The sequence below is a fragment of the Macrobrachium rosenbergii genome, chromosome 26 (assembly GCF_040412425.1).
Source record: "Macrobrachium rosenbergii isolate ZJJX-2024 chromosome 26, ASM4041242v1, whole genome shotgun sequence".
NCBI lineage: Eukaryota > Metazoa > Arthropoda > Malacostraca > Decapoda > Palaemonidae > Macrobrachium > Macrobrachium rosenbergii.
Genome location: NC_089766.1, coordinates 12689340 through 12714406, shown reverse-complemented (window position 1 = coordinate 12714406; position 25067 = coordinate 12689340). Strand labels below are relative to the sequence as shown.

The following is a 25067-nucleotide window of genomic DNA, read 5'->3' as shown; positions in this document are numbered from 1 at the left end:
AGCTCCATCCTTGAAGATTTGCTAAGGAACTGAAAGTCTGTATCCTTTACACAAGGACCCTTTTGGTGGTCTAGATTTTTAAAAGGTAATCCTGCGTGCTCTGGTGGAAGCTGAGGATTTCAGAGATTACGTTATGGACCATAACTCTTAAAACTTATATTTTGGGCCTTGTGGAGGTCGGTTCTTCTAGCGATCATCGTGTGGAACTTTGTAACGGCCATTTTTAGTTTTCTGTAAAAGAAAACTATTGCTATGGCTTTGTCTGTCCGTCCGCACTTTTTCTCTCTGCCCTCAGATCTTAAAAACTACTGAGACTAGAGGGCTGCAAATTGCTATGTTGATCATCCACCCTCCAATCATCAAACATACCAAATTGCAGCCATCTAGCCTCGTTAGTTTTTATTCTATGTAAGGTTAAAGTTAGCCGTGATCGTGCTTCTGGCAACGCTATAGGACAGGCCACCACCGGCCCGTGGCTGAAAGTCTCGTGGGCCGCGGTTCATATAGCATTTATACGCTGTACGGAAAACTCGATTGCGCCGAACCTAACGTTTCGTATTGCATGAGATACCAATAAATTCTGTGCAGCAGCTAGTAGATTAATAGTTCAATTAGAAACAGACCGAGATGGCCATTAGGTTTCCACAGAGTGAAATAACCACAAGTATAAACAATGTTCAAAGAAAACAAGTATCAAACAAACTTCAGGTGAAAGCAAATAAACAAATCGTCAAGTATGAACTCATATATGAGCAATACTTGGGAAGTAAGTCAGTAAAACTAAGGCATAGGATCATGTTGCTTCAAAGTAGCATTAATAATCTCTCAGTATTTTTTTTTTTTTTGCCCACAGGTATCATCAATGATTCGTGTTTGAGTTTCCTAATCCCTGGAGTAATGCGATATTTGGCTTCCTCATTCTCACCAATGATTCATGCGTCAAGTTCCTTCTCTCGCACTTCTTCAAGCTTCCTAAAATACTTGTTAGTTAAATACGCGGTTTCAGACCACTGCAGTGGGAACTAATAGCATCTTTCTGAGAAGGAAACCTCATGGTGAGAAGGAATGTCAGAAGTAACCACTTTTCAGTTGTCAGAAAAAAAAAACTTTTCCTCCATTTTAATGGTTTAATTTGCATGAGAACGAACAGGTGACACTTTGTGTCGATATATTATATGCACGAAAATGCCACTCTTTAATAGGGTGAATTCCAGTGTACATGCATTATACTCACGAAAACGTGAGGCAGCAACCGATTGTTTCCGAGTTGTCAAGGAATTTTAAAAAGTAGGAACTGTTTTGTGCGTCTCATTCCAAAACTAAATGAAATCAATGTGATTTACATGCAGAGGCTCCTCCGGCGATTCCAGAGGGAGTCTTTGTTCCGGCGATTTCAGAGGGAGTCTTTGTCCCTGATGTTACCATGGTCGCTCTGGTGTCTCCCAGAGAAGCCCAAAGGCCCCATTTTATAAAGTGGGCTCTTTTTTTTCTCAGTTCAATACTGTTTTAGGCTACAACATTTCTAAAGGCAAAGGGATTTTTTTTGAGTTTTACGGATATAGACAAGTTATACTGGGATGTGTTTTATAGTTCAAAGCCACAAATGTTTAGTGGCTGAACTTGTGACTGCTCAGATGCAAGGATTAAAGCATACCTTTTACCAGTTAAATGATGCCTTCTTAAAAATAAAACTGACCAAAGAAGTATAAACAAAATACACTAGAGAGAGAGTTAAATCTCCTATACCTTAATTTAAAAAAAACTCGTGTTTAGGCTCTTTCAGACAAGTAGTGTGATCTCTCCCCTGCTACTGAAACAACTGAAGACAAAGGATTATACTTCAGTAGGTTTGAAATTTCACATAGCTCAGTAAAGGGTGCTGTTGTCTTATTTGGGAATTCGGCCACGTGTCTTGGGGAACATTATCGCGAGATTAGTGTGATAGCAACAAGAAATTCCTCGAATTGCATGTGGATATTAAGTTCTAAAAATTATATTTAACACAGCTGCAAGTTGACTTTGTTAAGTAAGCCCTACTGTTTTTACAGAGAAATCTAGATAATTTGTGGTGATTTGCGTGGTATATGATGCAAGGAAAGGGAGTGAAGAACAGGTAAAATGTGTTACTGTAGATTAGGCTAGGTTAAGATGGTACCCATGTGATTACTCTACTGTTGTCATCAGAAGTTGAATAAATGTTTTTATACGGTAAAAATATGTCAAGTTTTTTATGCGTTAAAATTTAATGTTTAGGTCCCAAATATTGCATATTTATTTTAAAATTGATTTCTATTAATGTGTGTGAAAGGGGCCATTTCATTCTATAATTTCCTTGCATGTCTAAATCCTTTCTTGTTTCTCTCATTTTTCAATACATTGTGTTCTTTTTATTATTGGTATTACAAATTATGGGTCCTTGTAGGCCAACTGTTAAGATGCTTGCTTCACCAGTATAAGGCCTCGTGTTTAATTGCGAAACGGGTCAAAATGCTTTTTTCACACCTTGTGCCTCATCTGGCTAACAGTTTGATCTCTGAAATATATATATATATATATATATATATATATATATATATATATATATATATATATATATATGTATATCAGACTTACCTCTCCAGCGTTGTATTGACTTATTAATAAATACTGTACAATACAGAATCGTCTCTAAATTCAGGGAATACAGATTCTCTTTATGTAGACTTGTGGTCAGGTTCCCTCTCCATGTTGTATACTTATTAATAAATACTTCTAGAGAGGTGAGAATTTGAGGACTTTCAAATACAGATATATATATATATATAGGTATATATATATATATATATATATATATATATATATATATATTTCCATATATATATATAAAAGCCTCTTGTGATATTTTGTTGTCAACTGTGTACCATACTTTCACTCCCTAGCATGTGCATGTGATTGCTTAATTACTGAAGTCGTGTTAGAACCTTGAGTAGATTCAATGGAATCTTATAATATTCCGTTCGAGTGGGAAGCCACTGGTCTAGTACCGCAGGACACAAACTAAATTTATTGTCAAATATTTCTGAAAATCAGGAATAGCACAGTCCCATCTACGTTGTTACTTAACTTTCCGAATGCAGTATCCTCGTTAACAACCACTTGGTGTTGGTGATTTATTTATTGGAAGTTAGTTATGGTGTATGGATAGAAAAAGTTTTGCAATTATACAGTAACTTACAGAACTATCGTGTACGCATGATAGAATCTGCAAGATAAACTTTTGGCAATCGTGTTATGAACATTGAAGTTCAGCAGATTTCAGGCCTTGTCTTGTTAAACAGATAATAACACGGAGAGCGTCAATAACATGAGCGGCGATCTTCCAGCTGAGACTGTGACCTCTGGCGGCCAGATTTACCTTCTATGGATAATTTGGAACGTATATATGAACAGGTATTTTTTATTTAGATTTAATAATTTTCTTGAAGAAATATTTTTCAAATAGATATGTATTGTGATTGTACCAACTTATTAAATATTCTGTTTTTTTTTTTTTGTCATACAAATGTCAAGTTACTGTAGTGTTCCGAAGTTCCGCGGACATTTTCAGTGAACTTCTTTTGTTATAAATAGTGTAAACAAATCTCTGGCGGGCGATTGGACTCCGGAGAGCTGTCAAATACTCTTTTGCTTCTGGTCCCGTCATCTGTAATGTCGCTCGTATACTCATGGTTTAAAGTATTTTACCTTCCTGATTAGGCTGGTCTTCGTGCTAGAGGTAAGGTATTTTGTGAAATCTAAGGATAATATCGGAAGTGTTGTGTAACATTAGAACGAGAAATGAATTTCTGTCACCAGAAATAAATTCCTCTTATTCTTCATTGGCCGGTCGGAGAATCGAATGCAGGTCCAGCAGAGTGCTAGCTGAGAACGATATCAACCGGGCCAATGAGGAACTAAAATAGGCTAGATGTAGGCTTTGTTAGACCTCCAAGGTAACTTGTTGAGGTTAATTAATACCAAGGCCACCGTACTCCAGTGTAGTGCTGGCGAACCCAGTTTCATCTTTTTACAGGCCTACGGAGAATGGGTGATGCTAAGAACGTGTACTTTGACAGGAGTAAATCACTCTAGCCCAACTGAGTAGTCTAAAGGCTAGGTAGATACTATTAGGTTTTAGGCCTAGTGTATGTAAGCTAGCCTAACAGATCCCAAAGGCTGTAATACAGAAAACTTTTTGATTACCCTATACGGAGGTGTTGCAACTCAAACTGCGGTAGAACTTTACTTTGGTTGCACGGCATGAATCCCCCCCCCCACCAGTCTAAGACCGGGACAGGTTACCACCTTTTTGGAGGAGTCCAGGTGCGGCAAACCCCCCCCTGGCCAGGTCAGTGCACATCGCCCTAAGTTAGGTTAGGTAGGTAAGATCTTGCAAGGTTATGTCTGTTTATTTGTGAGGACCCTGTCCTGGTCGACGACTGGTGGGAATCAGGCCGTGCAACTAAAGTGAAGTTTTGCCCAAACTGCTGATAAATGGGTCTGTTGAGGAAAGAACCCTTTTCAAAGGAGTGCTTTGAGTAAGGTTGATTTATAGGTTTAACTTCAAAACTCATGACCCAGATCAGCCAACTTGCTTGTGCAAACAGTAGAGCTACCATTGGACCCTCCCTTTATCCTGAGCTGAGACTTCGGTAGTCGTACTTGCATGGATTTCATCTTAGTCAAACTTAACCTGGCCAATGAAGCTTCATCCTACAGTAGTCTACCTCTACTGGTTGAACAGGGAGTTCAGTAATTCAGTCTTCAACATCAACCACTGGCCAAAATCTCGTGGTAGTAGGTTTAGACATTAATTTTTACTCTGTGTAGGCCTATGTGATTTTTTTTATGTATCATTGTAATTAATATTGTATTAGGCAAACCTACTGCTACTTTTAATATGATTTACTCATTATGCAAATATATGTACTATTCTAATGCCTATTAATAACTGTAGGTACCAGTTCTACTATAGGCTTGCTTCATTTTGCATAAAGCCATGTCAGTAACAGTTTGGTAGAGGCCTAACAATAATTTGTAATGAAAGTACACAATATTGTTTCTAGACCTTTATGTTTTCTCGTAATGAAATGAGTATAGGCTACCCCTGTAGATCAGATACAGAAAATTTTTGAGACTAGTCGTAATGGTTAGGTTTACAAGTTGTAATGACAGAGGTATATGGTATTCTGCAAATTTGGAGCTTAACTTAAGAATTCTCACCTGTGATTTATGAACTCTGTTGAAAGACAAGCTACTATAGTTGTACTTTATTTAGCCTACATTAGTGTGTTCATGATTAACCCAATTGATGATGTTTACAGTCCTGACCTCCTAAGGGTCACAAAAAAAAGTATGCAAGCAGATGATGCTTTAGCAGGAATGGCTTCCTGAAGAATTGTAGCATTTCGTCATGTAATTCAGTTTTATTGACTTAAATACAATTCAGTATAATACTGTATTTAGGTTTTGGATTGCTTTTGTATGAATATGACAGTAGATTTGGCTACCCTGTATAGTATAGTGCTATAATATGTATGTCTTACAGGTCAGATTGCCATGAAAGATGTACTTTCTGCTGCTATGATGTATAAACAGAGCTGCTTCTACAGTAATTCCTGCCAAGATGGAAGAGAAATGTTCCAAAGGAAAAGAGGTGTGTTAAGCATTTTCAAGAATTTTTGTTATGAGAATACAGTCATAGATCACATTTCCCTCTCAACCCAATCTCTCTGTTTAGTTACTTTAGCCCAGGTTTACAAGTGAAAGTGTATACAGATGTTAACTATTGTTTATAAGACTGATGAACTGTTGTTCTGACCTCAGTCTTGAAGCTTCCGAAATTTAGAACTGATGCAGTGCACATTTATCTGCTGTGGACATTAATTTTTACACAAGATCTAAAGATATAAGCATAAATAGAATAATGTTTCCATCCAGAATTTTGTTTCTGCATTTCTTACATTTAGTTTTTCACATTCAAGTGACACTAGGAGATAGATATCAAGGTGTCAGTTCATGTAAATAATTATTAACAAAGTAATAAAATAATGTATATGAAATTATGTCTGTCTTTATGTTTCAGGAAGATGGTAATGACTTATGGTTGACCCGCATACCAATACCAAAGATGCTGGAGTTAGCTGTGCATGAACTAACCAAAAAGAATTTACCTACCCACTTCCTCGAAGATATCCTGCCATCACTTTGTTTCAGTCTTCCTCCAAATAGTGGTGCCTGTTGTCGTATACTGCAGGCTCTTCCTGAGTAAGTTTCTTAACAGTTTTTTTTAAGGAGTTACAAGTATTTTGACTGAAAATATGGATGCAATTGAAGGTCCTAAGTTTGATTTTGACACAGAGGTGAAATTCTCATTTTAACTTTCAAGACCCTTCATTAATATCCTTAAATAAAAAGTCTACAATATCCTTGGGAGTCTCTCTCTCTCTCTCTCTCTCTCTCTCTCTCTCTCTCTCTCTCTCTCTCCATAGGTTATCAAAGGTTGTGAATTAAGTGTTATCATTGTGCCATGAGGCTGATTGATGGAGAGAGAGAAGAAATGAAGTTTGAGTCTCTCTCTCTCTCTCTCTCTCTCTCTCTCTCTCTCTCTCTCTCTCTCTCTCTCTCTCTCTCTCTCTCTCTCTCTCTCTCTCTCATCATTGCATCCTTAGACTGGTACAGAAAAAGAAAAGCAGTGGAGAAGTGTGATTGTGATGTAACCAATATGCAAAATTACAGCATGAAAATACAAAGTTCTGCAAGTTATATTTTTCTAAAATATGCTATGATGACTATCCCCTAGTGCTATGGAAATAATGAAAAATCATGTAAAAAAATAAGTTTGATAATATATGAATTGAAGAAACACCCTGTAATAAGAGAAATAACAATTCGAACCAAGTAACGTCACGTCCAAAGATACAGAGAAGGTGGTTGCTGAAATTTAAAAAATGCCCTTATGTGCAGAACAGGTTTAAGATAGGAAAGTTGTAAGCTTAGGATAGATAAGTTTCAAGTGCAGATATTCTTCGCAAATTAAACAGAGCATCCTATAAAAAAAAATACTTTTCAGTTAAAATTAGAATACAAATTAGAGTAGTTAACATCTTTAATTGATCCAGTTATGAAATCTTTAATGAATTCTAGTATATTGGATAAAAGTACAGTATTATGTGCATGGTTTTAGAATGAAATCTTTCAAGCCAGATTAGAATTTTAGCTTAGTAGCCTGGTTAAACTTCTGTATGAGAAGAATGATACATTACGTGGTTTTAGTAAGCTAATCTAGTAAGAATTAGACTGAAAATACATTAAGAACCACAATCTTACAATGCTTTACGATAATAATGTTACTGTAATTCTGGAGACCTGCAGGACACTCTAGAATGAAAAGTTATATCTTGCAACTTGTTTCCTGGTTTTACAATCATTTAAAATCATGAAATTTAACCTGCTGTTGTCAGTGCAAAGCTTTAAAGACAAATTTGAAAAGTTTGGTTTGCACGTAAAAATATGGTTCTTAATGTCTTTTTCAGTCTAGTACCTGTTAGATTAGCTTACTAATACCAATGCTTTGATTGTTACTGAGATGAAATTGTTCAAATAATTCAGCATATTTGTATGTATGTATATTTTAGTTGTAACATTCAGTATATACATGCTGTGTACGTATTAATACTTAACTTTCAGATCAAGCCCAGTGTGGGAAAATTTACAAGAAGGTGTGGCCAGTGGAAAATATCTGCCTCCAGGAATGATGGCTGCTCTTTATCGGTCACGTCCCTCCTTCTTAGAAGGAAACATTTTTAGTGTGCTCAGATGCTATGTGAAGAGTACTGCTGCTTGCAAAAGGTATGAAATTTCAGACTTTACTATTAAACATTTTAAGGATCCCAGTCGGTCCTCATGTAGTTTATTTGATCGAAAAATTGATATCATGAACAGTGAGGGTTCAAAAAACTTATCTGAAATGCAAATTGTCCCTAACTTTTGGAGGAAGAGTTTTATAGTGGATGCTGCTGTTTGCAGTGAGGAAGTATTTATCATGTGTTTAAGGATCTTCTTTAAGCTGGCTGTTGACGTGGAGTTTTCACTAACATATATGTTGAGTGTCCATGATTTCTTTGCAGTGTTATTCTGTAGGATGAATAAAGAACTTTTCAAGGTCTTTCCAAGTAACTTGCAGCATATAGTTTATCTGTTAACACTACCTTTGTACATCTCAGATGATGCCACACTGGAAAATGTTGAACAAGTCCCAGTTATTCAGGACTCTCTTTTGAGATTAGTACAGGATGAGGGGATTTCTGTTGTTCGAACTTTGCTATGTTTCTTTCCATATTGGTTGCCAGCTTTATCTTGTAGTCAGTTTTTAGATAATTATTTGAAATTCATCCCCAAAGATGAAGATGAGAATGTGAAGGTAGAAAGCCAATCAGAAGTAATTTTCTTAGAGTGACTGTAATGAACTATATTGGTGATTTATTTACCTTCAGCAGTTTATTTTCAGTGTTGAAATTGGACTATATTTTCCAGAATATTTATATTTACATGTTTCTGATTGATAAATATAGTGTTCTTTGAAACAAATTTTTGGTTTTCAAGCTGCATATTTAATTATTACACCCAAAATTGTCCAGAAATACAATAAAAAAATTCAGTTTGGCTTTTCTAGCCATGTGGTAGAAGTGGGAATTAAAGGTTCTGGGAGAGATGGGCTACATTTTCTATATGCTTTCTGTTTTGTTATTTTGACAAATGGTTAATCTAGGGTATGTATAAATTGCTCTGTGGTGCTATTCCCTCATTGCCAGTTCACGTCATTTGACCCATACTTAGAACCTTTGATGTCATTTCAACTTTGTGGCAGCCACCCTTTTCTTTGGTTATACTGTAATTGTGAAAAACAAAGTTTATTTTGGAATTTCTAGACCCTGAACGGGGATATTGCATACAGTTTAGAAGGCATTAAAGGAATAGATTTTGCCTTTTGTTTGTCATCCACTCCCTTTGGTCTCTTCCCGCTTGGCTTTGAGCCAACGTGATGAAAGTTTTTTACTAGCCCTCTGGTTCTGTTTTCCTTGTTTCCATTCACCTGATAAAAGGCTGACCATTAACTTCATTAGTGTTTAGGTGTCGTCTTTTTTATCACATTTACTTTGGATTTGACAAAGTAAGGTCACTGTAAGCTTGCCTGTCCAGTCATCCTTTGCTTTTGACAAAGTGATAATAATGTGTATCTTCTAACTAATCGCTTACTGAAAGTGGCAATTGCATATGAGGGTGAGAAAATTCCTCTAAAGTAATTTTGCTCTGTTGTAACTTTCAAGATTGTACTGGATTGTACAATAAGATTCAGTTTTTTAAAAAGGCATGGCATTTTTTTTTCAGAAATTTGTCAGAAAATTTACTAGACTGTGTTTGATGCATCCTTTAATATTGGCTGAAGGTTTGAATGCTAGACTGTGAGGAAAGTAAGACTATTACAGTTTAGGCAATTGGTATAGGGGGAGGATATAGAAGGATTAATGAGGACTATAGGAGGACAGCTGAGATTTAAATAGCTCTTTTGGAATGTGGACCTATTCCATAATTATGCATTTTTTTTTTATTTACACATTTTTTTTGTTGTAATCAGAGTGGCCTACTTATACCTTAAGTTTTGGCTAAAATACTGTACAGTGGAGAATAGTACTCTTGGAACTTGTGGTTCTTCTCCATTGTTTTGTTGATATTTTGGCAGCTGAAAGGAAATATTGATTTCTCTTGTGATAATTTAAAATGATTAAGTTGGTTATGAAATTAAGTTACTTCATTACATTCACTTTGCATTGCAAGATTTGTAATACTGTAGACTGCACTGTAGATCTTGTAAACAGTAGTAATTTCTTAGACTTATCCTTCATGTTTTACTGTAGTTATTGAAGTGTAAAGTAGTGTATATTTTTGTTAAACAAACCTGACATGGCAACAGTTTTTATCTGTCTTTCCTATTAGATATAGCATTGAGTTATTTATCCATCCCCTTAGAGGGTTTGTACAGTGTTTCTCTCTTTTACGTTTCATCTGTTCCCTTGGGTCTCTTGTCACCCAGTTGTCAAATTCATGTAACTTTGTCTTGTTCCAGTTCCAGTTTTGCTCTGGTTAAACTATACTACAATAATGACATAGTAGTTGTAGATGTCATGTTGCATATAGGTAATATACCATTTTCTGTCTTTGACTAAAGAGTATGGATTATCCCCCATCTTTCAACTGGGTAAACTTTACAACCATGTAAAATAAGTGGACAAACTGAATACTTACAGAATTATCTTGTTTTACATTTCATTTTTTACCAATATTGCTTGGAAATCTTGGCAGTAGTGAGTATGGGTGTACTATAGTGGAGCAGTTGAAATTGTGAATATTCTATGTTAACCATATAAGAAATGTAGATGGAAGTTTGAGTTTTCATACTGATGTGAATATACAGTGAAGTTTTGTGCAGCTATAGTACTTGTTCGTGTACTGTACTAACTCTCTGTAAGAGGTATAGCTTTAAATTGATAAAAGGTTGCTTAAAATTAAAACCATGTACATACAGTGTATGGTAAGTGATAGAAATTTTATAAGACAAATATGGTTTTTTTGTACTTTATTAATAAAGAGGAGGATGTCATGATGTCTTTCTATCACCAATAATCTTACTGTAAGGTAAGTTAATAATTTTGGCATATTTTAGATAAATGATCTGGCTTAATCACCTAATAATGATATAGTATTGGGGTTATCAAGGTGACCTTGGCTGCATGCAGGTGGAGAGAAGTACAAGTGGTGGAGTCACAGTCACAGTAGTTATTTTTTAGTTGCCTTGGTTCACGATTCAAATACATCACAATATCTAGAAACATGGGAACGGGAGGTCAGCTCTCGTCTTTCTCACCACCATCTTGGCCATCTCCTGATGCCACTAATTCCTCGTAACTTTGTTTTAACTGGACTCTAGCTGGCGCTAGAGAATTTTCCCTTATATTAAGACCATAGGTTTGTTAGTTATGAAAAATACATATTGATTTAAAAATTTATTTTTCAGCACTGGTGTAGAATTTTACTAATATGATTCCCAACCTTTAGGTGTATGGTTAAATGTCTAGTGACTTCTACAGTTCATAATGTGTTGTGCTAGGTTTTTCATCTGTTGTTTCGAAGGAAAAGGTATTTCTTCCATATTCAGGAGTCATTTTTTGTGGGTGATGCAAGGTTTGGTGTTAGTTATAAACAAGAGAAAAAGTATGGGGAATGTTCCATGGTACAGCTAACATAACCTAACTAAACCTAACCCACAGTCACACTCATGAGATTGTGATTTCTTAGTTCTTGAGTTGGGTATGTTTTTTCCGAAGTTAAACTCCTCTCATTTTCCTTTCACTTTTTCTTTTTTCATTTAGACTTCAGCTAGATAAGTTGCACATAAAACTGACTTTAACATTGAAATTAAGAAATTCATTCCAAGTCGCCTCATGTTGGAAATGTTTAAGGTTAATTCCTTATATTCTGCTGTATGAATTCCTACGCCAGTCTTACATAAAATGTGGTTAATAGTGGTTAGGATACTCCATCATTGGAAAACTGTTACAGGTTTCATAGGAACCACTGTAATGGACGTAATTTGTGTGAGCGATTAAGCCAAAAAGAGCTACTGCTGTTGCATGATGGTTACATGTGAAAAGTTGGTAGGGACATCACTCACAAAAAGGGCTTTGGTACGCCAGATGTGTCAACTGCTCCATCCTACTTGACTGCTCACTTGAATATGCTTGGTCAATGTTCAAGATTTGGTCCTGTTTATCCTATAGCCACTAACACTGTTGGGAGTTCTTCAAGATTTGGTGTGCCTCATTGAATGATTTATCTATATGAATGTTAAATCAGTGCTTCAGTTTGCTTTTAGCAGTTATCTGAAATACCTGCAGATAGTTTCAAAATTTATTACAAAAGCTTATAATTTTCTTAGACTAGAATTGTTATTAAAAGTAGATGATCTCTGCTTATGTTGGCATTAGAAAACGAATGCGCTGACAAAGCTGCACTCATAGAGCTTTTCCTTTTTTGGCAAACCATGAAAGATGAGATTTTTATTGCGGATATGTGGTCACCTGCTAATGCAGTAATCATCTTGACAGACTAGAATTTGTCATCCACAGAAGATATTTCCTATTTTGGAAAAAATGTTTTCCTCCTGCTGAGGTGTTTTACTTCTGCTTACAGTAGGTGTACGGTGCAGAATGATTCTTGCCAGATTATTATGTGCCAATTTAACAAGAACTCTGAGGCACAGTTTTTGACTAAATAAGAGGAGAAAATGGAAGCAAGGTAAAGGTAAAGAAGTTTGTTGGCTAAATCAGAAGAGACTGAAGTGAACAGACAAAAAAAGAAAGGCAGAAATCTGTTCAGCTTGGTCTGAAGGGATGCTGCAAAGAACCTTTAGTACCCTCAACAGCAGGCACAAAGGGGGATCCCAGATCTTCCTTTCATACATATGTAAGAAGGTGGATGAGGAGGAGAGAAGAATTTAATATGGGACAGTGTAAATGACTTCATTCTCTTGGATCGTAAACCTACAGCTTGAAAAGTTAGGTGAAGGACATTGGCCAAGAATCATTACCAATAATTATCAAGATGATGAGGGGCGAGAGAGTTATCTTTAGAAATATGGAGAGAGAAATCACATGGAATTGGTTTTATGGGAATAATCGGAGGTGTTAAAGAAAAGAGGAAGAATATTGCTTACTTGATTATGCTTGTCAGGAGTACACATTGTCATAATTTGTTTCAACCTTGTTAGCAAAAGAAAAAGCAAGGGCTTCATGTACAGAGATCATTGTTCTTCACATCACCAAGGATTAACAACTTTTTAAGGTTCATGGAAAAATATATTAAAAATGTGAATTATATTTCTGGCTCTGTAATATACAGTATTTATGCTATGTACAGTCAATGACTATTCAAAGATGGTCAGAATGAAACGTGTGAAAATGCTAATAATTATTTTCTTGATAAAAAGATTCCTGAATGTCAGACAGTATGTAGAATGCTGTGTACCTCACAATAATAGACACCCAGCTAAATTTGGTAGAGATAATGTCCACAAACAGACAGACACACTGCAAGGACAAGCAGCACTGGTGTTGAAACTAGAATGCTCGACTGGTTGACTGTGAAACCGTGGCATTGTGAAGGCTGAATTGGACGAATATTTTCAGCAGAGTCAAGGGCACCGACACACACCCTGTACCTGGTTAAAGAAATTGTACTTTAATCTAGATTAAAGTTCTGGAGAAGTAATAAGTTAAGTACCACATTTTTTAAATTGTGCCCAAATAGCTAAGCAAAATCTTATATTTTGATATCAGGAAAAGTTTTGTCTTTGGGAAATAATCAGTGGAAAAAACTTACAATTGCTGAAGGCAAAATATAGGTTATTGATCTTGGGAAATTATACTGAATTGTGAATTTCAACAATGATTAACTTTGCCATTTCTAACTTTGATATCCTAATGTAAGGTTCAGTAATATAGTTTAATTTTTTAATTTTTTGAGAAAAATTTAACTTCTATAAAGATTTTGTGTCCAGATAGTTTTTAATTTGTCATGGAGAGATCACATTGCTCAGCTTTCTGCACCTGCTGCCAAAAAATTGGGTATGCTGTTAATACAGTATATTCTTTTCTTTATCTTGAATATTACAGCTGTGTTTTTTTTTACTGTTGAAAAATGTGGAATCCCTGCTGTCTTAACCAATGGGAAATGAAGATAATGATAAAGCAGCCAAATGTACAATTATTATGACCATATTGAATATAGCTTTTTTTTTTTTTAAAGTGCTGTCTCAGAAACCCATCATCTACAATAAATAGTAATTTTAGTGGAATAATGAATTTGATAACTACAAATGAAAAATGGATTAAACCCACTTGGTAAGTGGTGCTCTCTATTTCATAGAGTGCAAGTACACTAAGTTTTGGGTCTCTGAAATGGTCACTCACCCCAAGATATTTGATGAAACACTCCCCCCCCCTCCCAGGTGGTAGAACATATTTTATGCAAATATCAAGTTTTCAGGAAACTATAAATATCAAGTCTTAACAACAAATCCATTAAAGAAACATTTTTAGAATCTTCAGCATTCTCAGTTTATCGTATCATTCAATTTTTAAGGCGTTGCATTATATTAAAAAAGTTGTACGTTACTTAATAAGAACAAAGCCTTCTGGCCAGCTGGTGAGGTTACAGTATTACTCAGTGGTATGGTTGAACTATTTTGATAAATAGCATTACAGTGCTGTAATAGCAGTGAACATGTTCATTCTTGTTTTTGGAGTATTGTCCTAATATCTTTGGAGCCATAGCTTTTATTCCCCTCCTTGATTGAACTGAATCCAAGGCAGTTTCTTCGATCTGTGATCTACTCATATCTCATAACCACCAGTGTTTTTAAAATTTACTTGGAGTTAATCTCAGCTGAAATTTTTTAAAATTTGTATTATTGAAACTTGAAGGTTTTAAAATAATTTTTAGGTAACTTTCTTAACCAAGTTTATCTTTGAGAATTAACCACACCTAAGGGTTCCTGATCTATGAGGCTTAAATGTTATCAGGCTTGTTTTCAGATAATGAGATGCAGTAATGTGCATTCTGCTTTCATAATATTGTTTGGTAAAAAGATGCTTATACAGTAGTCTTCATTTTTCCATTATTGGCTCTTAGGTTCTTTTAAAGTAAAATTTTTGTTCTCTTTCTGCCTCATGTAGCCCTGTTGTGAAAGGATTTAATCTTATTTTAACCCCTGCCTTCCAGAAGAGATTTGTGTAGTGGGTCTATACTAAATGTTCTTTACACTCTCCATCTGGGTCTGAGCCACATGGCTTTTTCGTTTCCTTTCATCCATTCCCATTGGTCATTTCCTACCTGCCTGCTCTGATTTCCACTTCTAACAAGAACATCAACCTCATCATTTAAGAAAAGTGACTCAATCATCTAGTTTAGCAAGAAATAATAAATCACTGTTTATTAAGCTTACCTCCCTCTTGGTACTTCTGGGAATTTATGTTCTCTTGTTGTGTATCCGACGGGATTCCTGGCAACTTCTTTACCAGATGTTGTGTTATGTACAGATAGGATGAATCCTCCTACATCTTTTCTTGTTGTCACATACCAGGATATATCAAGTTTTTCCATTACATCTGGATTGTCCCCTAGCAATCGGAATCGTACGTCAGGGTTAACCTTTGAAAGAGATTGAAAATAAAGATGAGGAAGAAACAGTGTGAACGATAAAATTTTCTCCTTTTGAAGCTTTTCGTGATACTGCAAAACAATTGTTGGAGGTAAGCTTTACCTAAAACTTATTGAAACATACATATTACTTTTAATAGTTTCATGATAAATTATGGTATTTAATTTTACACTCAAGTAATTGTAAGATTCTTACATGAAAGGCCTCAATTTGATACCCAGATAATGTTAGTTATAGTATTACAAAAGTTATGTTTGTGATAAGTAGAAGAACATAACATTATAAAGTGCATTAGAGACACTTAATACAGAAAATATTCTCACTTGGTATTCATCATATGCACGCCTTTCATCACTACAACGAAGTTCACCCTCTAAGATATTGCTCAGAGATCTGTTGGTTAAGTGAGCAGGTCTTGCACAAATTATATCATTCCAAGATGCTGATCCCAGCCAGGTATCTAACCATGCTCTGATTCTTCGCAAAGTGCAGTCGCATTCCACAGGATTGTTCTGATATCTAGAAATAGCAGTGAAATAGTATTAATTTACCATCAGCATCATCATTTCTATTTGATATTAGCATTAGGTACAGAATGTAATTATTTATCACTGTATAGATATATGTTTCACATGCAACTAGTGTATTACACTTTTAACACAATATAAAAACAGTATTCTTTCAAAGTTTAGTAATAATTACTCGTCATACATGGGTAAAATCCGTGTAAAGGTAGCTATACCTGACAGTGGTTCCATTGATTGCTCGTGGAACAAACTCCTCATAATAGTTGTGTAGGTTATTGTTACTCAGATCCAAATATGTGAGATTCTTGTGGGTCATTAGAACCTGAGCAGGAACAGATATCAAAGTGTTGTTTTGCAGGTACACTTCACGTAAGGCCCCTCCTTTTCCGAAGACTCCGTTACCAAGGGCTTCTAGATCATTTGATGACAGATCCACGATTTCCAGTTTAGTCAGATTTCCAAGAACTCCTGGTCTTACTTCATTGATCAGGTTATGGGATACATTTAGAGCTCTCACTTTTTGCATGCCTATAATGAGATTTTTATGTAAGACAGGCATTATGTTATAACTGAGGTCCACAGTTTGTAAATTATATGGTATCCACTTATGGTAAGGGAACATCTTTTTAGATACTGTGCCGAAGAGGTTGTGGGATACATTGATGTGACGTATAGACAGGAGATCATCAAAGAGGCCATTTGTTTCATTATCAATTTTTTTGAGGAAGTTGTGAGAGAGGTCAATTGTTTGCATGGATTTGCAACCCCTAAAGGCTTCATTAGGAATACGCTCTAGTGCATTATGTGATAGATTCAGAGTCAGTAGCTGTAATAGTCCCTCAAAGGCTTGTTTGCTAATGTTAGAGACCCCATTGTAAGCAAGGTTAAGTCTGAATACTACTGGAAGGCGACCAAATGCTCCTCTTGTTATGTTTTGGATTTTGTTGTGGTCTAAATTAAGGTATTGGAGTGTCTGCAACTCACTGAAGGCTTGCCAAGAAGGCACAGTTATGGAATTGTTATTGAGGCTGAGAGTGTTGAGTGAGTTCAAGTGGCGGAAAGTTCCTGCCTCTATTGAGTCTCCAAGATTATTGTGGTCTAGGTTCAGGTACAGAAGTGCATTCATTTGTGGCCAAACAAGACCTGGACGAATATGTGAAATATTATTGTGCTGGAGGTAAAGATAATTTAGTGACTGTGGAATGAGGAATATCTCTGTTAGTTGGTTGTTGTGAATATACAACTCCCGCAGGGAAACTAGATTAGCAAACATTGCACGAGCAACTTTGTTCAGGTGATTGTGCGAGACATCAAGACTAAGCAGTGTTGGAATTGTCCCGAAAATACTACCAAAGAGGACTTCAAGATTATTGTGACTCAGATTGATGTGTCTCAGGGAGAAAAGATTGGAGAATACACCCCGTCCTATCTCTTTAATCTGATTGTGACTCACATCAATTGTGTGCAGTTCGTACAGTTTAGGGAATGTATTCTTTGGGATTTCTATAATACGGTTATAGGTTGCATTTAAAATCTTGAGTCCAGGAAAGTTGAAAGCGATATCACCAAGGTTTGTAATGTTATTGTACTGTAAACGAAATTCAGTCATGTAACTCAGTTTTCCTGGGAAGGCTTCGTCGGGAAGGTGTGAAATGTTGTTGTAAGATAAATCAAGCACAGTGATATTCAGGGTATTTATAAATGATGACTCCTCAATTGTTGTTATCTGATTATGACTGATGTTTATGGAAACCAAGAAAAGGTCTTTGAATGCTCCTTTCTGGATGGTAGTTATCTGATTTTCAGCTACATTGATAATTTCACAGTACTCAAACTCTTCAAAGAGTTTGGTATCAATTTGGGTCAGCTTGTTTCTTGCAAGATCAATCGTTCCTATACGCCTCATGCTGGAGAAAGCACTTCGCCCAATCTGAGGATAGAAATATTTCTCCATTAAAATACTATAGTACTCAAGTACAGGTGTATATGATGTTTACCTACAAGCCAGTTCTGTTTAGATCAGCTGCTTTATATATTTTACTTGCCCTCTTCAATTGGACTGACGGTATTTTAGACATTCCCAGACTTTCAAGAATGATTTACAGGACAGTTACATTTGCTGAGTTTACTAACCTTAGAAATCTGGTTATCGTTGAAGTATAGCCTTCGTAAGAATCTCATGGACCTTAGGGCTCTTGCATCGATCTCAGTAAACTGGTTATGGGCTAAACTGAGCCATCCCATAACGGTGTTACGAGCGAAAGGATTCCGTCCGAAGTTCTTGATCTCATTGTGTGACATATTACACCATGTCATCTGGTTCAGATCCTGGGAACATTGACATGGAATTTGCAGTGAAAATTATGTGTCATTGTTTCAAGTTTGTAGTTTTCTGTAAAAGAAAACTATTGAGATGGCTTTGTCTGTCCACCTGCAATTTTTTTGTCCTTCAGATCTTAAAATCTACTGAGGCTAGAGGGCTGCAAATTTGTGTGTTGATCATCCACCCTCCAATCATCAAACATACCAAATTGTAGCCCTCTAGCCTCAGTAGGTTTTATTTTATTTAAGGTTGAAGTTAGCCATGATTGTGTCTGGCAGCGCTATAGGACAGGCCACCACCGGGCTGTGGCTGAAAGTTTCATGGACTGCGGCTCATACAGCATTATATGCTATACAGAAAACTAGATTGCACCAAAGAAACTTTATTGCATTTTCTACTTGTTATTATAGATTTAGACTATTTGAATACAGAGTACTGTTAACGGAAAGCAAACTTATTATGTATGTAAGAGAAATTTTAACATTATGAAAATAGTATGTATATGTCACAGTTGATTCTACAAAGAATGGTGTCTCATTTTTGCATTACTTACTTGAAAATATCCAGGGTCTAGTTTGTTGAACTTGTTGTGTGAGAGATCAAGAAGTTTGACATTTCTCTTGTTTCGGAACGCTCCATTAGGAATGTCTTTGAGTTCATTGTGATGTAAGTCTATCCTGTTGAGGTTCTTGAGCCCCTGTAAACATAATTTCAATTTTTTTATACACCTTTTCCTTCCACCAGATATCACTTTTCCTTTTATTTTAAAATGTTCCACCTGTGAAAGTCTTATATGGTTCACTTTTTATTTTGCCTTTTCCTTTCTCTAAATATTATGTTTACTGTATTTTAAAAACTGTTATGCTTAAATTACCTGTACTATCTTCCTTTTTTATTTCTTTATGAAGTTTATCAATGCTGATATATGGGATTAGAAGGTTGCCCTAATTAGTTATCAGATCTTTTATGTTTTTTAATACTGAAAAATCATAAATTTCAAACATAGTCTTATGCTCAAAAGACCTGACTTGGTAATTCAAATACATAAAATGAGATATTTTAGAATCAGGTTTGTAAATAATCATTATTTATAGAAATGAACCAGAAGACAATACTGTATAAATTATCACAAATTGAGATGAAAAGGACAGAGGTAAGGAAAAGTTTTTACCCTGTCAAGGAACTAATCTGAGCCAATTGTCAATTTTAAGATACCTAAAATTTAAAAATAATTATAATCAGTATTCGATATATTTATTCATATTGGTTTTGGGAATGTGAATTAAGAAAGTACTGAAAAATCTGGTACTGAAGACCATTCATACTCGGTCATGTTCCTTCTTGAGCTATGAACTGGGGTTAAGCATTTCATGAGAGCTTATTGTAAATGACTTCACAAAGTTGCATTGCTTCATTCAATTGTGGATGTCACTGAAAAGGCCCCTTAATTTTTTTGTCAGGCTGTCTATTTCACTTCCATTTATGGTGTCCAAAACTTGGGTTGGTTTCTCGTTACAAGTACCTTAATTTTTCTGTACTTAATGTCGTGCTCACTACTTTACTTTCTGTGAGGTGATGGATAAACACTGCTTGTAATTCTCCACCACTTTTATTTGTTATCTTGGTAGACTAGTGTTACACTACTCAATTCAGACTATTTAAGTTATGGATAACATCTCATTCATTAATTAAAGCAATAACTGTAACTTACTGTTCCGAAATTTCTCAGTGGTGTATGGGTTCTTACCTGAAGAGCATTTTTCTGCATGCCTTTGATTCCGCAGTAATTTAGACGGAGCTCCTTCAGATCTTGTAAGTTTGGAACCATTGCTTCTGTCAGCTGTGTAATATTAGCTCCATTAACTTCCAGCACCTGAAAAAATACTTGTACTAGTAACTTTGCAAAGAAATTGTTTGAGATACTCTAATGTCACAGTTTGTAACCAAGCCATGCCAGTTCTTTTGCTGTTTAATTTTCTTGCTGTACTGGCTATGTATAGGCTAAATCAATACCATTTTAGCCCCCTCAAGAAAAACTGATTTTCTGTGAGTAAACTTCAGGGGTAAAAATATATTAGAGAAATGGAAAGGTTTTCTTGGATTAATGCATGAACCATAAGAAGGTGTTTATACCACAGCTCATATGATCTATCAGGAAATAAAGTGACTGAGTTGGTGATGGCAGGAGTTGAGAGGGCAGTATTAAAATGAGTAGCTGCAGCATGGATGAAAAATGGAGTCAGAGAGAGAGAGAGCTAGCTTTTTTGGTAAATAAAAAGGTCCCATTATTATAGAGAACAAAGACTTGTGGTTGGTGTATAAGGTTTGGGATAAGGTAAGTGTTACTCTTTAGCTCAAGCATGGGGACTGACAATGAAACTGGAAAAGACTTTGAAAATGTGTGTAGTTTTTAAAACTTGGCACCACAGAACTTATATTTTCCAATGACTAGAAGTGCTTCTGAAGCCGTTCAGAATTTTCTTAGAAATTTGTGTTCAGCAAATCAGATTTTCATCACACAAGATATATGAACTCACTATAAATGTTGAAATATATTAAGACCCTGCACATGTAGGCAGGTATTAAAGGAAATGAAGATGCTGGTAAAGCAGCCAAAGTTGCAATCACTATGACTAGATTAAATATATGTTTCTGTCATTAACTCATTACTATCTGTTAAACCCATTATCTTTACAAAAAGGCAGATATTGTGGAGTAATGAATCTGACAATAACAAATTAAAATATTACCAATTGTTGTTTTTTGGTAATCTTGATTCCAAAAAGAACACCACATTGAAGTAATAGTATCTTTGAATTGGTCACACTTGTCTTACCTATGAGTGTTTGGTGAATAACCCTCATGACCACCTTCTTATCACCCACCTACACAAATTGTCGTCTAGATTTTCTAATCGGTTAAGAAAGAAGTAATTGAAGGGAAGGGGTGGGTAAATAGATCCGTAACTAATACAATAATAGAAGAATTTAGTTGAGCTGTGGGGAAGATGAAAAATGGGAAAACTCAGGACTGTCAGGAATAACAAACAGTTTACCATAAGCAACGGGAGAACCAGTCATAGTTGATTTGACTAGAATAGACTATATGAAAATATGATAAATGAAAAGATGGTGCCATAGAAGTGAGAAGAGTATTATAACAATAATGAACATTATTAAGATTGCTAAACTTTTGGAAAATATTGTGGAAATTTGTTAAATCAACAACGTTAGTTCAACTTCATAACTGAATTCGATGTTAGAGTCAGCCTTCCTAATGAGGCACCACCGTGTCACGGGAAAAGGAAGAGTTTATTACATATATTAGCAGATCTGGAGAAGGAAGTTGACACCACTGAAGAAAGTATAGTTAAATAAGTTAGATGTGGCAGAAATGAAGATACTCGGATGGATGAATGCATTGAAAATAGATAGGGTAAAAAGTAAACACATCAAGGGATCAGCAAAAGTAACTGTGTCAAACAAAGCCCAGGAATCAAGATTGAGAAGGTATGGGCGTCTGATGAGGAAGGAAGATGATGAGCAACATGTTGCAAGACAGACCATAACATGGAAGTGTTAGGGACATGAAGTCCTATAAGAGAAGATAGAGACTTCATTCAAGAAGACATGAGAGACAAAAGATTAAATGAAAATAGGACACAAGATGGAAGCAGCTGAAAAGCAGTGAGCCCCAACACATTAATCTGAGAAGTAGGAGGGAAGACAGTTGACAAATTACTAACACAATTAGAGGGGCTTTACTGAGCAGGTGATAATATACGCTGTAATAAGATCTAGAATCGAGCATTGGCAAGTATAATCAAAAGGATACGAGGTAAATATTGGTGTCCATCAAGGGTTGTTAGTCCTTTATTTGTGTCATGATGATGGAGAACTTTACAATTGGCGTGGAAAAAGGAAGACTTGGGAGATGCTTAATGGAGATGACCTGGTGTTAACAGGAGAATCAGAAGAGGTTTGAGAGTAGTTTCAGAGAGAGAAAAGTGGATGGCAAAGGGAATAGTGAAAATCGTGAGCAAAGCCATTCTCATGGTGGCCAGAGAGGATGCTTAGGAAAAAGAAACAGGGTAGGAGAGTTTGTGCTGATGTTGTGGGAAAATGGTGGAGATAAATGTAAAAGATGTGTTACACTAGGTGCTCTGGATTGCAAAATACCAGTGGAATGAGGGATTTTCGATGCCTCAATTGCATCGACAACGTGAGGAGATTGAGGTGTTCATTGTTTGTTCTGGCATAATTGGTACTTTGGTCATTGAGGTTACCTTATATATATATATATATATATATATATATTATATATATATATTATATATATATATATATATATATATATATATATATATATATATATATATATATATATATATATACATATATATATATATACATATATATATATATACACACTGCACTAGAATTTACTTAAAAGTAACGCTCATGAAAATTCTGAGGCGGACCTCGGGAAGGAGTAAATAATGAGATACGATAAATCGCAGAGAGAAAATGAATGAATGGATGGATGGATGGGAAAGTTGTCAGATGGTTAGAAATGAATGAGAATGCTTAGCGGACGAAAGTGAAGAATAACAGTCTCTCTCTCTCTCTCTCTCTCTCTCTCAGTTCCTTGTTGGACGAGTCGGTAGAGTTCTCAGCTAGCACTTTGCTAGGCCCGAGTTCGAGTCTCCAGCCAGCCAATGAAGAATTAGAGGAATTTATTTCTGGTGATAGAAATTCATTTCTCGGTATAATGTGGTTCGGATTCCACAATAAACTGTAGGTCTCGTTGCTAGGTAACCAATGGGTTCTTAGCCACGTAAAATAAGTCTAATCCTTTGGGCCAGCCCTAGGAGAGCTGTTAATCAGCTCAGTGGTCTGGTTAAACTAAGGTATACTTAACTTTCTCTCTCTCTCTCTCTCTCTCTCTCTCTCTCTCTCTCTCTCTCTCTCTCTCTCTCTCTCCTCCAGCATTTATGTAGCAACTCCACATAACGTTGAATCATTATTTTTGTACATGTATTTTTGTTAATGAATTGTTATTCATTAGTTTTTTTTTGTATCATGTTTCTTTTTTTTTTAGGGAGGGGCATTCAGTTTCATGCCATATGTTAATTCCTGTTTATTAATGTTCATATATTTGTTTGTTGAGTTGTGTATCATCATTTTTTCATCGATTGTGTGTGTGATGCAATTTTCTTTAGGAAACCTTTCTCTTTCATGCACATTTTCCAGTAATAATAATAATAATAATAATAATAATAATAATAATAATATAATAATAATAATAATTGAGAAACAAATCCACAGTTATTTAACTGTACAAATATATTTCAATTTTTAAGAAGTGAAACTATGGAAAGAGCTTTCGAGAGTCGTACGATTTCCTTTTGAACTGTGGATTTTCTCTTCATTTTTGGCTCGTGCTACTATGAATATTTTAATGATAATTAATAATTATAGTAACGTGTTTTGACGCCATTCACGGCCTCAAGTGTTGCTGCCATTCATCGCAAATTGACATTTATTACTGGAATACAAAAGATGTTTTAAATGTCATGTACATTTGCTTTTTCTTGATTTTTTTATTTTTTATTTCCCACATTTTTTCCAGTCTTCCGATTATGATTATTTTTTTTAGTTGAATGATTTGTGAAATTATTTTTAGAGCATGATTATTTTGGAAAATAATAGCCGCGGAGAACGGACTGGAATTTACGCTAGGGCGCAAATGGCATGGGTGTTTGGCACCCCTCTCTATGTAGAGGAAGACATTTGGTAAAAAGAAAAATATATATATATATATATATATATATATATATATATATATATATATATATATATATATATATATATATATATATATATATATATATATATATATATATATATATATATATATATATATATATATATATATATTTATTATACAGTATACATATTTACATATAGTTATTTTTTTGTATTTGTTAGTTATTTGTAACGTTTACTGCTATTGTTATATATACCTCCAAACTGCTTAAGGGCTGTAGAGCCTTCGTCGGCAGTTGTTTGAGGTTAAGATGAAACAGGTGTATCCCCAACAAGCTGTTGGCCAAGGGCGCTAACACATTCTCGTCGAACTCCGAGATGGGCGTCTCTTCGATGACGAGTTTCAGCAGGAGAAGGCCGCTGAAAAGGTTTCCCTGGAGCCTCTTGATGTTGCAACGGTACAGCCGGAGCTCCTCTATCGGCAGGCGAATGTTGCTCAAACCAATGGCTATGGAAGCCAGGTTGGTGTTCTCGCATTTTACGAAGATTCCCTTGTCGCCTCCTCTGTCGCAGGTGCACGGGTAGAAGAACTTGGCGTTCGCTGGGCATTTAAACTTAACGTTTTCTTGCGCGGATGTTCCTCCCGCCAGGTACAAGAGCCCTGCCACTAACAGGAACAACATTTCCTTCCACGGGGTCGAGTCTGACCTTGGCATTTCGAATACTTTTAAGGTTACTCAGCACTCGATAGCATTCACCAGTACGATAACTAAGTCGTTTGAGGTTTCATTTTTAACAACACTTCGGTATAAAACTACGTAAAAGCTTTAGTTTGGAAGTTTTCTGTACGTGGTCTAAGGCACTACTGTACACACATCTCGTAAGACGTTCACCGCGCAACTGCGACCATCGTTAACACAAAGGTGAAAGTAACTGAGTTGCCGAGTAATATAATAAATGTTTATTCGTTATTATTTCATCATTAATTTTAAGTTTCAAAGTTAGTTTGGCAATAACATTTGTCAAATTTGCACTGTAAATCCGAGAACGCGACAAAGAAGTCTGTGATTTGTCGCCTATGAAGCTTTTTAATTAAGCCAAAAATTGAGCGAATCGTCAACTCGGCTTGTTAATCTCTGAAGCCAGATGCTATA

The 25067-nt window shown here is 35.6% G+C and overlaps 3 protein-coding genes across 7 annotated transcripts in view; 2 read left to right on the top strand and 1 right to left on the bottom strand.

Annotated features, from left to right (window-relative positions):
- LOC136853050 (uncharacterized) overlaps positions 1-10678 on the top strand; it is a 33834-nt gene extending 23156 nt beyond the window's left edge. Inside the window, exons 2-5 of one of the 5 annotated variants that reach the window (XM_067128273.1) lie at positions 3318-3429; positions 5567-5674; positions 6104-6285; positions 7708-10678. In XM_067128273.1, coding sequence (XP_066984374.1) covers positions 5645-5674; positions 6104-6285; positions 7708-8476 — 981 coding nt within the window. In that variant the 5' untranslated portion in view covers positions 3318-3429; positions 5567-5644 and the 3' untranslated portion in view covers positions 8477-10678. Of the gene's footprint in view, positions 1-3317; positions 3430-3579; positions 3755-3849; positions 3972-5566; positions 5675-6103; positions 6286-7707 lie in introns of those variants that run through there. The other 4 variants (XM_067128276.1, XM_067128272.1, XM_067128275.1 and 1 more) reach the window with 4 other exon arrangements.
- The window catches only part of LOC136853049 (tubulin alpha-1C chain-like), an 88982-nt gene continuing 71650 nt past the window's right edge, over positions 7736-25067 (top strand). The window contains exon 1 of the mRNA XM_067128269.1: positions 7736-7869. Within this exon, the coding sequence (XP_066984370.1) occupies positions 7837-7869 (33 nt within the window). The 5' untranslated portion in view covers positions 7736-7836. The remainder of the gene's footprint in view (positions 7870-25067) is intronic.
- conv (convoluted) lies at positions 12779-24817 on the bottom strand. Its single transcript, XM_067128263.1, has 8 exons — positions 24171-24817; positions 19893-20018; positions 18699-18842; positions 17956-18150; positions 16038-17752; positions 15619-15814; positions 15080-15285; positions 12779-13294 (listed from the first exon to the last, which is right to left on the bottom strand). The coding sequence occupies exons 1-8, from the start codon at positions 24627-24629 to the stop codon at positions 13123-13125; spliced, it is 3213 nt and encodes a 1070-aa protein (XP_066984364.1). The 5' UTR covers positions 24630-24817; the 3' UTR covers positions 12779-13122.

Bases quoted from the DNA above. Each gene is read 5' to 3' on its own strand.
- conv (XM_067128263.1), bottom strand. From the start codon at position 24,629: ATGCCAAGGTCAGACTCGACCCCGTGGAAGGAAATGTTGTTCCTGTTA. The intron at 20,019-24,170 runs GTATATATAACA...GTATTTTTTCAG, and splicing joins AGCCCTTAAGCAGTTTGGAG to GTGCTGGAAGTTAATGGAGC. The intron at 18,151-18,698 runs GTAAGTAATGCA...CAATGTTCCCAG, and splicing joins TAGACCCTGGATATTTTCAA to GATCTGAACCAGATGACATG.